The following is a 12,836-nucleotide window of genomic DNA, read 5'->3' on the forward strand; positions in this document are numbered from 1 at the left end:
AGTCTCAGTTTTGTCTCACCAGGGGTGATGGTCGGATTTGTGTTTATCGCTCATCCTGACATGACCCTCCAGCATGACAATGCCACCAGCCATACTGCTCGTTCTGTGCTTGATTTCCTGCAAGACAGGAATGTCAGTGTTCTGCCATGGCCAGCGAAGAGCCCGGATCTCAATCCCATTGAGCACGTCTGGGACCTGTTGGATCGGAGGGTGAAGGCTAGGTGCCATTCTCCCCAGAAATGTCCGGGAACTTGCAGGTGCCTTGGTGGAAGAGTGGGGTAACATCTCACAGCAAGAACTGGTAAATCTGGTGCAGTCCATGAGGAGGAGATGCACTGCAGTACTTAATGCAGCTGGTGGCCACACCAGATACTGACTGTTACTTTTGATTTTAACCCCTCCTTTGTTCAGGGACACATTATTCCATTTCTGTTTGTCACATCTGTTGAACCTGTTCAGTTTATGTCTCAGTTTTTGAATCTTGTTATGTTCATACAAATATTTACACATGTTAAGTTTGCTAGAAATAAACGTAGTTGACAGTGAGATGGCATTTATTTTTTTGCTGAGTTTATATCCTGTTGGCATCATGTTGTTTTTATTTAACCACTTGTGTTTTGTTTGTAGACACCAACATGAGCTAAATGGTATATTGTGGGATGACACTACAGTATATAGCCAGAGGGAAACCGAATTGTTTGTGCAATGAATAACCTGTTTTCATAGGACATTTCTGCCTGTGTATATCAGCCTTGTCATTCTCAACTTCCTTTCAAAAAGCTGTAAGCCAATTTCAGACAATGTACAGTAGTCATAAACTGTCTTGGACTATGCAGTCCTTCTTAGTGACACCCCCCCCAAAAAATATATCAGTATTGTTTATGTTTTAATCATGTTTGTTTTGCAGTGCTTGGACTTCATTTGTGACAAAAATTCCATAAATATTTTATATTGTATTGTTCTGCCTCAGAAATGATAGCACACTATGTTACACTGAAGTTGACATTGTTTATATTGAATGGTCTGTTTTTGTTATTATTCTGTTGCATACAACTGTAAAAATACAGTAAATTCAACAATCACAATGTATGTTTTCATTTTTTTGTTGTTTACTTAAGAAAAACTTATGTTATTGTACAGAGATCAAACAGGACATGACACACCAGTAATCCGAATGTACACCTCAATATTTGGGTAAAACCAGTCAACTATCAACACATACATGAACTTTTTGTTTCCCTTTTTTACATATAAAAGTTTAGATTGACACAAACTCTGTAGTACTACCATCACCTCAGATCAGCATCCATGTCGACCCGCTCCCTCCCCACCACCCTAGACGTGTCCCGTCTTCTGGTTTTTGTCCAAATGAAGACATACCGCCAATGCACACCAAAAAAAAAAGAAGGGTGAACCAACGATGTTATTGGTAGTTCCTTTTGTTACTTTTCTTCTTCTGGGACCAAGAGTCTTGTTGTTGTTCAGTGCTGAGTAAAGCTGAGGATGAACCGTGTTGCATCAAAACTTGAGCAGGAACAACAAGAAAACAGTCAGCAGGAGGCAAAAGGAGCAGTGGGTCGACAGGGCAGCCCTGTTCACATCATGCATCATAGTCCCGGGACCTGTTGGGAAAAATAGTTTGATATTAACGTCACTAAGGCATCTCAAGAGGCAGTGCTTCCTATACCTATCTTCCCCTCCACAACTAAACCAGAGCGGGTTCTATCGGCTTTAACTTACAACTTTAGATGCCTGATTGTTGGCTTTACAGCCCTCTCCTGAAATGTAATTTAGGGGATGGACTGCAAAGAGGTCATCATCAGCAGTAATGATAGGCATAGAACCAACAAGATGGATTCCTCCTGCACATTGAATAGGACTGGTTCCTTTGAAAACTGAACACAAGGTCCATCAGACACTGGTCATCTTAACAAAGCATAGCAAGGATCTCAAATAGCTTTTTCCACGCAAACACATCATTCATATCAGAGATGACATGGCATTCTATCCCCTTTGATGATCAAAAAGAAGCAAGCAGTACAAAACAAACATTCCCCCAAATCCCTTGGCATGTGAACTGAGGAGCACGACTGAGGCTAGATTTGATTTTTCATGATGGGCCTTTATAACGTTGAGAATAGAATAGTGTAGGATGACTAAAATGGCTTCTTAATGTGTTTTTCTTGCAGTCTGTTAGTCTTTGTAAACTGCTGGAACTGCAGTCAGAGGAAAAGTTGACCAAACATTGTGGATGACCTGAAATGCTACCCTAAGAACAAATTTGTATACTGAGCTATTGTATTCGCTCAATAGCTATTGTATCCAACGAGGCTCAGCTCTTTCACATTATATACCCCTAGAGATAATCAAAATAAGTTGCTGCTTTTTGTCCTATTTATAGTAACAATGTTAATTTATGGCTTTATTCTACATTACATAACTGCAAGTTTGGTTCACTGTGGAGTATTCTCCCACAGATTAATAAGACCACTGACAAACAAAATGTATCTATTTGCATTACACCCCACCCCACAGACAGACACATCTACATTTAGGCCAAGATTGATTCAGATCAGCGTTAACCCGCAGTTACCGACAACTGCACAGCATATCATTGCTTTTGTTTAGGCGATGTTGGAGGTTTAACTGCACAAGCTGCTCTTGTGGTCATTGTCACAAAACCACACAATATACAGTTGAAGTCGGAAGTTAACATACACTTAGGTTGTAGTCATTAAAACTCGTTTTTCAACCACTCCACAAATGTCTTGTTAACAACCTATAATTTTGGCAAGTTGGTTAGGACATCGACTTTGTGCATGACACAAGTAATTTTTCCAACAATTTTTTACAGACAGATTATTTCACTTATTTCTCTGTATCACAATTCCAGTGGGTCAGAAGTTAACATACACTAAGTTGACTGTGCCTTTAAACATTTTGGAAAATTCCAGAAAATTATGTCATGTCTTTAGAGGCTTCTGATAGGCTAATTGAAATAATTTGAGTCAATTGGAGGTGTACCTGTGGATGTATTTCAAGGCCTACCTTCAAACTTAGTGCCTCTTTGCTTGACATCATGGGAAAATCAAAAGAAATCAGCCAAGACCTCATAAAAAACATTGTAGACCTCCACAAGTCTGGTTTATTATTGGAAGCAATGTTCAAATGCCTGAAGGTACCACATTCATCTGTACAAAAAATAGTACGCAAGTATAAACACCATGGGACCACACATCCGTCATACCGCTTAGGAAGGAGACATGTTGTCTCCTAGAGAAAACTGTGAAGCATGGGGGTGGCAGCATCATGTTGTGGGGGTGCTTTGTGGCAGGAGGGACTGGTGCACTTCACAAAATAGATGGCATCATGAGGCAGGAAAATTATGTGGATATATTGAAGCAACACTCAAGACATCAGTCAGGAAGTTAAAGCTTGGTCGCAAATGGGTCTTCCAAATGGAAAGTGACCCCAAACATACTTCCAAAGTTGTTGCAAAATGGCTTAAGGACAACAAAGTCAAGGTATTGGAGTGGCCACCATAAAGTCCTGACTCAAACATATAGAACATTGGTGAGCAAAACAGAAAAAGCGTGTGCGAGCAAGGAGGCCTACAAACCTGACTCAGTTACACCAGCTCTGTCAGGAGGAGTGGGCCAAAATTCACCCAACTTATTGTGGGAAGCTTGTGGAAGGCTAACCAAAACGTTTGACCCAAGTTAAACAATTTAAAGGCAACGCTATCAAATACTAATTGAGTATATGTAAACTTCTGACCCACTGGGAATATGAGGAAAGCAATAAAAGTGGAAATAAATATTTCTCTCTACTATTATTCTGATATTTCACATTCTTACAATAAAGTGCTGATCCTAACTGACCTAAGACAGGGAATTTTTACTAGGATTAATTAAAAACTGAGTTCAAATGTATTTGGCTAAGGTGTATGTAAACTTTTGACTTCAACTGTATATATAGATATTTTTAACTAGGCAAGTCAGTTAAGAACAAATTCTTAACCTTTTGGTTACTGGCCCAACGCTCTAACCACTAGGCTACCTGCCGCCCCAATAATATATTTATATTATTGCATCTATAATTGCTATAATTGCATCCCAGTGCACACAATAACATATATTACAGCGATATTGTTCTACAACAGTAACAGTAGGCAGTCTTACCGTAGAGGATTATGCTTGCATTGGTGATCCCCATGGTGTTCATGGCCACACACGTGTAGTTTCCATAGTCCTCTTCAGAAACATTCAAAAACATAAGCATGGATTGTTTACCTTGGTTCTCTATCTTAATCCCATTCAGTCCATTTAGGAGTCTGTAAAGAAGAAAATACATTCTTAAAATATTAATTCTGTAATCCCATATCTATATGTTTATCAATAATAAATCCCCATACCCGTGAAATTGAAGGGTATATCTTATAACAATCAAATTTGGCCCGTTAGGCCAGCGAATCTCAACTGATGGGGGAGGTTTTGAATGGGTTGTGTCTGAGTAAAAAAACAGAGAGAAATAATAATAAAAAAAGTTTATGAAAAATACTCCTGTCTGAACTTAAATGACTAAAACCAGTTAGAAAGTGTGTAGAAATTACAATGAACCTAAAATATATTTTTTTAAATAATTTGACCTCTGAACTATTTTTCTTCAATCACAATATTTTCAATTTACTGTACAGTTGTTAGCAGCTGGTCTCAAGCCAGTGATCTTAACATTCATATGGGCAAAATTGAAATTGATTATCCTAATACCATAAAAAAATAGTTTTCCAAATTTAATTTTGGCCGCTGAAAAATGGGATGCGAATATTGTAACGCGACTGAGACAAACTGGTTCAATTTTAGTCATGAGGCAAAACCAGTTGAGAACCACTGCATTAGGGGATACGATTTGAAGGTGTAATCTGTAAACAATGTCAGTATAATCCAGTCAGGTTTGACTGAACAAGTGCCATTGAGGTCGTTGCTGTGTTGGCATTTGTGTATGTCCTTGAAGGGTTCAGCACAAGTACGAATGCTACAGTTGGTAAAGACTATTAGTCTCGGGAACTTATGGACAAAAATACTTTTGAAATAAGTCTCTAAAGCCCTAAAACCAAACACAGCTCATTAGGTCGTGCTGAGACGACTGCTCTGCATCGCTGTACAACAACCTGCGTTGTGTAACATTTTCTATTTGGCTGCACTGCTAATATTCCCCACGCTTCACTGGCTTGTGCCAGTTCTTTGGGAAACAATAATTTTTTGAAGCGTAGTCATTCATTATAAAAAACCCTGTACTTTCTCAGAGGTTGTCCAAGCAACGCAGCCCATTGACAGAAACGAATTATGCAAAGAAATGCAACTCGCCTTTGGTGGCCATGATGGTTTAGATTAGAAATTATTCTCCAAAGAAAGTACTTTTAATAGTCGGTTCTTAATGAGACAAAATTACATTTTGCCAGTGGAGAATAAAAACAACTGGGGGATTTACATCTCCTTACAACCAACAAAGGCCAAAACTGAGACCCTTAAATCCTAGACTCTTTTCTAAAAGATCTATTAGGACTTACCTGCGGTCCTCTTTGTACCACTCAAAATCTGCACCAGGAACAGCAGAGGCCTCACATTGGAGCACCCCTTTTTGGCCCACTGGGGTACCTGTACTCCCAGCCTTCAAAATGAAGGGAGCATCTGTAAGATGTATGAAATTGAGGTTATTTCATGAGTTTTATAGCAGTGCATATACATTTATTAAAAATAGACTCAGCAACATGACATCATCACATACAGCAGGGCAACATCCTGCTTAAAGAAATCAACAACAACAAAAATCTGCCACTATTGGGTCTTCCTAATGTGGGTATTCCTCACAGGAGGGAGCACATTGGAAATAGCCTGTTTTGGCAGTCTTGACAGATTGAAATTATGCTTTTGATTTCTGCAGGCAAGAATTCTTTCCGCTGTGTATGATGTCATGTTGCTGTGTCTAACTACCTGATAACCATTACTTTGATGTCCTTTAAAGTGAACTGTTTCAAACAGGTGAAGTATCTACTATCCTGAATAATCTGTAAGGTGCGTCAGTATATTTTCTGTTGATAACAATTTACACTCGAGCTAGCATGCTAAACTAACAAGAGGCTTCTAAAATTATCTTAATAACACTAATTTAAAAAAAAACTGGTCTCCTGAGTGGCGCAGCAGTCTAAGGAACTGCATCTCAGTGCAAGAGGTGTCACTACAGTCCCTGGTTTGAATCCAGGCTGTATCACATCCGGCTGTGATTTGGCCCGGTGTCATCTGGGTTTCACTGGGGTAGGCAGTCATTGTAAATAAGAATGTGTTTTTAACTGATTTGCCTAGTTAAATACTTTTTTTATTATAAGCTTTTAAAACAAGCTTGGATCAACAACTTCCTGGGAAAACCATGTGGCTGATAAAATAGCAACAAAGAAGATGACCATTTAGCTTTGTTTAAGTGTTGTGGTGCTTGGCATCATTGTTTGTTTTCATGCTTACAATTGACTGTGACTTTCACTGTCTTCACATCTGGGGCTGAGATGTCATTGGAGGAGATGCATTCATACGATCCCGACTGTTCTTTAGTGATCGCTGTCATATCAACATATTCCCCTTCAGTGACAAATTTGTGTCCTGAAAAATAACACAATAACATCTTTTTTTTTTTAAATAGAAAGCATACAGAGGTGCATAAAGTATTACCAAACCCCCCACGATTGAAGTGCAGTTTCTATATTTTTTTATATTTATTTTTCATCTAAAATATAAAAAAGCCACATGACAACTCAAACGTTCATTTCATAAAAATACACAGTTGGAAAGAAGTGGAGTGCGCTCAACTAAGGTGAGTCGAGGTGCAATTCAAAAATATAATCATAATTGAAAAGGAAAAGGCGCAACACATGCTCACCATCAAACATTATTTGTTTTATTTAATGTTTCGCCTTCTGATGAAGGCCAATGAAGGCCGAAATGTTCATCTTTTATCATTGCCTAAATAAAACAAAGAATTTGTAATGGTGTTGTTATGTTGTGCTTTTTATATTTTACATTTTTAATATAACAAAGAACCATAATAGATTCATAGCAGCAGCAGCTCTTGAATTCGACACACACATATGCAAACATACTTCTGTTTTCTAACGGTCTAGCGAGCATGAAACATTACTTGCAACCAGGTTAAACAGGTGTGAGATCCAAGATGCATAGAAATCACCCTTTCAAATGGTCTGCAGCATTGACCAAGGTAGCGTGTAGGCTATACATCAGACACTACAACGTGACATTTCTACACCTGTTGGTTGAACATTTGAAAGCAGGAGCCACTCAAGGTGGAAATTCTCAAGAGTTACAGTAGCTGTGTCTTGTACACAACAGCAGCAGGTACCACATTACAGAAACACTGGCCCTCAATATGTTATCAAATGTCAACACACATCACATAAAATAAAATTTCCCCAGACATCAGCAGTACTGTGGTTTAATCTCTACCCACTGCTCCCGCGAGGGACATCATAAAGTCTCTAAGGTCTTGCTATTCAAAGAAACTTGCCGATATCAGTTATTTCTCCTCTCTCTCTGTGTGTGTGTGTGTGTGTGTGTGTGTGTGTGTGTGTGTGTGTGTGTGTGTGTGTGTGTGTGTGTGTGTGTGTGTGTGTGTGTGTGTGTGTGTGTGTGTGAGAGAGAGAGAGAGAGCAGGAGGCAATGGGGCTGACACTGAAATGGAGCGGCACCTTTACTTGGAGATAACCCATTCCCAATCAGCTGAAATGTCACATACAGCAATATCTCGACATTAGCATGATCTCATTACTTTCCCCAAGCCCTGGTCCCACCAACAGCTACTGCTGCTGCAGCTGACAAGGGACTGACTGGAAAGGTTGTCCTGGCTGGGTTGTTTCTTTTAACTTTAATGTGCTGGGCCATGGGAAATGGAAGTACAGATAATTTAACATTTTATAATGTGTTTCTATCTACATTATGCAGATTGAGGCGAAGAAGTGGAAATTGAGTTATTGGCCATTACTGTGCTATTTTATGGTTGCAGGCGGTGATCGGGTGAGTGATGGCAAGGTTAACCTATGATAATGCAGATGGCAGAATCGGTTATGCCTGTATTTTCAGTCAAGTCGATAAAATAATTAAAAGTTTGGGTAATGTCTTAAGATTCGTGATTCAGTCACTCCTTTGTATCTGCAAACCCAAGGAAACATGGCACCATTTACATGGTGCAGTGCCTTCAGAAAATATTCACACCCCATAACTTTTCCAAATAGTGTTGTGTTACAGCCTGAATTGTACAACTTAATAACACATTTAAAGCTGAAATGTCTTAAGTCTATAAGTATTCAACCCCTTTGCTACAGCAAGACTAAGTATGTTCAGGAGAAAAATGTGCTTAACAAGTCACAGAATTATTTATTTTTTTATTTCACCTTTATTTAACCAGGTAGGCAAGTTGAGAACAAGTTCTCATTTACAATTGCGACCTGGCCAAGATAAAGCAAAGCAGTTAGACACATACAACGACACAGATTTACACATGGAGTAAAACAAACATACAGTCAATAATACAGTAGAAACAAGTCTATAAACGATGTGAGCAAATGAGGTGAGATAAGGGAGGTAAAGGCAAAAAAGGCCATGGTGGCAAAGTAAATACAGTATAGCAAGTAAAACACTGGAATGGTAGATTTGCAGTGGAAGAATGTGCAAAGTAGAAATAAAAATAATGGGGTGCAAAAGAGCAAAATAAATAAATAAATAAATAAAATAAATACAGTAGGGAAAGAGGTAGTTGTTTGGGCTAAATTATAGGTGGGCTATGTACAGGTGCAGTAATCTGAGAGCTGCTCTGACAGCTGGTGCTTAAAGCTAGTGAGGGAGATAAGTGTTTCCAGTTTCAGAGATTTTTGTAGTTCGTTCCAGTCATTGGCAGCAGAAAACTGGAAGGAGAGGCGGCCAAAGAAAGAATTGGTTTTGGGGGTGACCAGAGAGATATACCTGCTGGAGCGGGTGCTACAGGTGGGTGATGCTATGGTGACCAGCGAGCTGAGATAAGGGGGGACTTTACCTAGCAGGGTCTTGTAGATGACATGGAGCCAGTGGGTTTGGCGACGAGTACGAAGCGAGGGCCAGCCAACAAGAGCGTACAGGTCGCAATGGTGTGTAGTATATGGGGATTTGGTGACAAAACTGTGATAAGACTGCATCCAATTTGTTGAGTAGGGTATTGGAGGCTATTTTGTAAATGACATTGCCGAAGTCGAGGATTGGTAGGATGGTCAGTTTTACAAGGGTATGTTTGGCAGCATGAGTGAAGGATGCTTTGTTGCGAAATAGGAAGCCAATTCTATATTTAACTTTGGATTGGAGATGTTTGATGTGGGTCTGGAAGGAGAGTTTACAGTCTAACCAGACACCTAGGTATTTGTAGTTGTCCACGTATTCTAAGTCAGAGCCGTCCAGAGTAGTGATGTTGGACAGGTGGGCAGGTGCAGGCAGCGATTGGTTGAAGAGCATGCATTTAGTTTTACTTGTATTTAAGAGCAATTGGAGGCCACGGAAGGAGAGTTGTATGGCATTGAAGCTTGCCTGGAGAGTGTCCAAAGAAGTGCCAGAAGTATACAGAATGGTGTTGTCTGCGTAGAGGTGGATCAGAGACTCACCAGCAGCAAGAGCGACATCATTGATGTATACAGAGAAGAGAGTCGGTCCAATAATTGAACCCTGTGGCACCCCCATAGAGACTGCCAGAGGTCAGACACACTGAACTCTATCAGAGAAGTAGTTGGTGAACCAGGTGAGGCAATCATTTGAGAAACCAAGGCTGTCGAGTCTGTCGATGAGCATGTGGTTGACAGAGTTGACAGAGTCGAAAGCCTTGGCCAGATCAATGAATACGGCTGCACAGTAATGTTTCTTATCGATGGCGGTTAAGATGTCGTTTAGGACCTTGAGAGTGGCTGAGGTGCACCCATGACCAGCTCTGAAACCAGATTGCATAGCAGAGAGGGTATGGTGAGATTCGAAATGGTCGGTAATCTGTTTGTTGACTTGGCTTTCGAAGACCTTAGAAAGGCAGGGTAGGATAGATATAGGTCTGTAGCAGTTTGGGTCAAGAGTGTCCCCCCCTTTGAAGAGGGGGATGACCGCAGCTGCTTTCCAATTTTTGGGAATCTCAGACGACACAAAATAGAGGTTGAACAGGCTAGTAATAGGGGTGGCAACAATTTCGGCAGATAATTTTAGAAATAAAGGGTCCAGATTGTCTAGCCCGGCTGATTTGTAGGGGTCCAGATTTTGCAGCACTTTCAGAACATCAGCTGACTGGATTTGGGAGAAGGAGAAATGGGGAAGCCTTGGGCGAGTTGCTGTGGGGGGTGCAGTGCTGTTGACCGGGGTAGGGGTAGTCAGGTGGAAAGCATGGCCAGCCATACAAAAATGCTGTTTGAAATTCTCAATTATAGTGGATTTATCAGTGGTGACAGTGTTTCCTATATTCAGTGCAGTGGGCAGCTGGGAGGAGGTGTTCTTATTCTCCATGGACTTTACAGTGTCCCAGAACTTTTTTGAGTTAGTGTTACAGGAAGCAAATTTCTGCTTGAAAAAGCTAGCCTTGGCCTTTCTAACTGCCTGTGTATAATGGTTTCTAGCTTCCCTGAAAAGCTGCATATACGGGCGGGGGCTGTTCGATGCTAATGCAGAACGCCATAGGATGTTTTTGTGTTGGTTAAGGGCAGTCAGTTCTGGGGAGAACCAAGGGCTATATCTGTTCCTGGCTCTAAATTTCTTGAATGGGGCATGCTTATTTAAGATGGTTAGGAAGGCATTTAAAAAAAATAACCAGGCATCCTCTACTGACGGGATGAGATCAATATCCTTCCAGGATACCCCGGCCAGGTCGATTAGAAAGGCTTGCTCGCTGAAGTGTTTCAGGGAGCGTTTGACAGTGATGAGTGGAGGTCGTTGAAGACAGCAGAGGTGTATTTAGAGGGCAAGTTGGTTAGTATGATATCTATGAGGGTGCCCGTGTTTAAGGCTTTGGGGAGGTACCTGGTAGGTTCATTGATCATTTGTGTGAGATTTAGGGCATCAAGCTTAGATTGTAGGATGGCTGGGATGTTAAGCATGTTCCAGTTTAGGTCGCCTAGCAGCACGAGCTCTGAAGATAGATGGGGGGGCAATTAGTTCACATATGGTGTCCAGAGCACAGCTGGGGGCAGAGGGTGGTCTATAGCAGGCGGCAACGGTGAGAGACTTGTTTTTAGAGAGGTGGATTTTTAAAAGTAGAAGTTCAACTTGTTTGGGTACAGACCTGGATAGTAGGACAAAACTCTGCAGGCTATCTTTGCAGTAGATTGCAACACCGCCCCCTTTGGCAGTTCTATCTTGTCAGAATTTTTGGTGGTCTTCCTAAGCCAGGATTCAGACACAGCTAGAACATCCGGGTTGGCAGAGTGTGCTAAAGCAGTAAATAAAACAAACTTAGGGAGGAGGCTTCTAATGTTAACATGCATGAAACCAAGGCTATTACGGTTACAGAAGTCATCAAAAGAGAGCGCCTGGGAAATAGGAGTGAAGCTAGGCACTGCAGGGCCTGGATTCACCTCTACATCACCAGAGGAAAAGAGGAGGAGTAGGATAAGGGTACGGCGAAAAGCAATGAGAATTGGTCGTCCAGAACGTCTGGAACAGAGAGTAAAAGGAGGTTTCTGTGTGCGATAAAATAGCTTCAAGGTATAATGTACAGACAAAGATATGGTAGGATGTGAATACAGTGGAGGTAAACCTAGGTATTGAGTGATGATGAGAGAGATATTGTCTCTAGTAACATCATTGAAACCAGGAGATGTCATCGCATGTGTGGGTGGTGGAACTAATAGGTTGGATAAGGTATAGTGAGCAGGACTAGAGGCTCTACAGTGAAATAAGCCAATAAACACCAACCAGAACAGCAATGAACAAGGCATATTGACATTAAGGAGAGGCATGCTTAGTCGAGTGATCAAAAGGGTCCACTGAGTAGTGAGGTTGGTTGGGGTCATGACGATTCAGACAGCTAGCCGGGCCATCGGTAGCAAGCTGGCATAGGATGGAGGTCTGTTTTTAGCCACCTCGTGCGTTTCCGTCGGTAGGATTAGTGGGGTTCTGTGTGGTAGAGGGGATCAATCCAATTCACAAAAAAAAATAGTATAGTTGTAGAGGCCCAAGAAAAAAATAGTCCGATAGGTCTATTCAGATAGCAGCCGATAAGACAGCTAACGATTATCGAACCGCCGTTCAGGTAACGTTGCGACGGAGGAGCCAGCTGGATAACTCCCTCGGGCAGATAACGTCGGTAGTCCAGTTGTGAAGGCTCGGTGGGGCTCCGCGTTGGCAGTAAAACGGGTCCGGATAGGTGATTGTAGCCCAGGAGTGACTGATGGAACTCTTCAGCTGGCTAGCTCCAGAATAATTGATGTTTGCTCCGGGATCGACGTAAGCCGATAGTCACACGGATAGCAGCTAGCTAGCTGCGAGATCGAGGTATAAATGTCCAGAGCTTGCGGTTGAAATCCGGGGACATGGAGAGAAAAATAGGTCCGGAATGTTCCGGTCCGAGCCGCGCCGTACAAAACTGGCGATAGATTTTCGAGCTAAAGGATAGCTGATGACCACAGACCGTGGTTAGCTGAATACTAACGATTAGCCAGTAAAGAAGCTAACTAGCTTCTGGCTAGCTTCTGATTAGCTTCAGGCTAGCTTCTGGTTAGCTTCAGGCTAGCTTCTGGTTAGCTTCAGGCTAGCTTCTGGTTAGCTTCAGGCTAGCTTCTG

The 12,836-nt window shown here is 41.4% G+C and overlaps 1 protein-coding gene across 2 annotated transcripts in view; it reads right to left on the reverse strand.

Annotated features, from left to right (window-relative positions):
- Positions 1 to 1,097: 1,097 nt before the first annotated feature.
- Positions 1,098 to 12,836, reverse strand: part of LOC139419472 (opioid-binding protein/cell adhesion molecule-like) — a 323,614-nt gene continuing 311,875 nt past the window's right edge. Inside the window, exons 5-8 of one of the 2 annotated variants that reach the window (XM_071169422.1) lie at positions 6,519 to 6,653; positions 5,570 to 5,690; positions 4,182 to 4,333; positions 1,098 to 1,622 (exon numbers count right to left, since the gene is read on the reverse strand). In XM_071169422.1, coding sequence (XP_071025523.1) covers positions 1,519 to 1,622; positions 4,182 to 4,333; positions 5,570 to 5,690; positions 6,519 to 6,653 — 512 coding nt within the window. In that variant the 3' untranslated portion in view covers positions 1,098 to 1,518. The remainder of the gene's footprint in view (positions 1,623 to 4,181; positions 4,334 to 5,569; positions 5,691 to 6,518; positions 6,654 to 12,836) is intronic. The other variant, XM_071169421.1, reaches the window with a different exon arrangement.

The sequence above is a fragment of the Oncorhynchus clarkii genome, chromosome 10 (genome assembly GCF_045791955.1).
Source record: "Oncorhynchus clarkii lewisi isolate Uvic-CL-2024 chromosome 10, UVic_Ocla_1.0, whole genome shotgun sequence".
Lineage (NCBI taxonomy): Eukaryota > Metazoa > Chordata > Actinopteri > Salmoniformes > Salmonidae > Oncorhynchus > Oncorhynchus clarkii.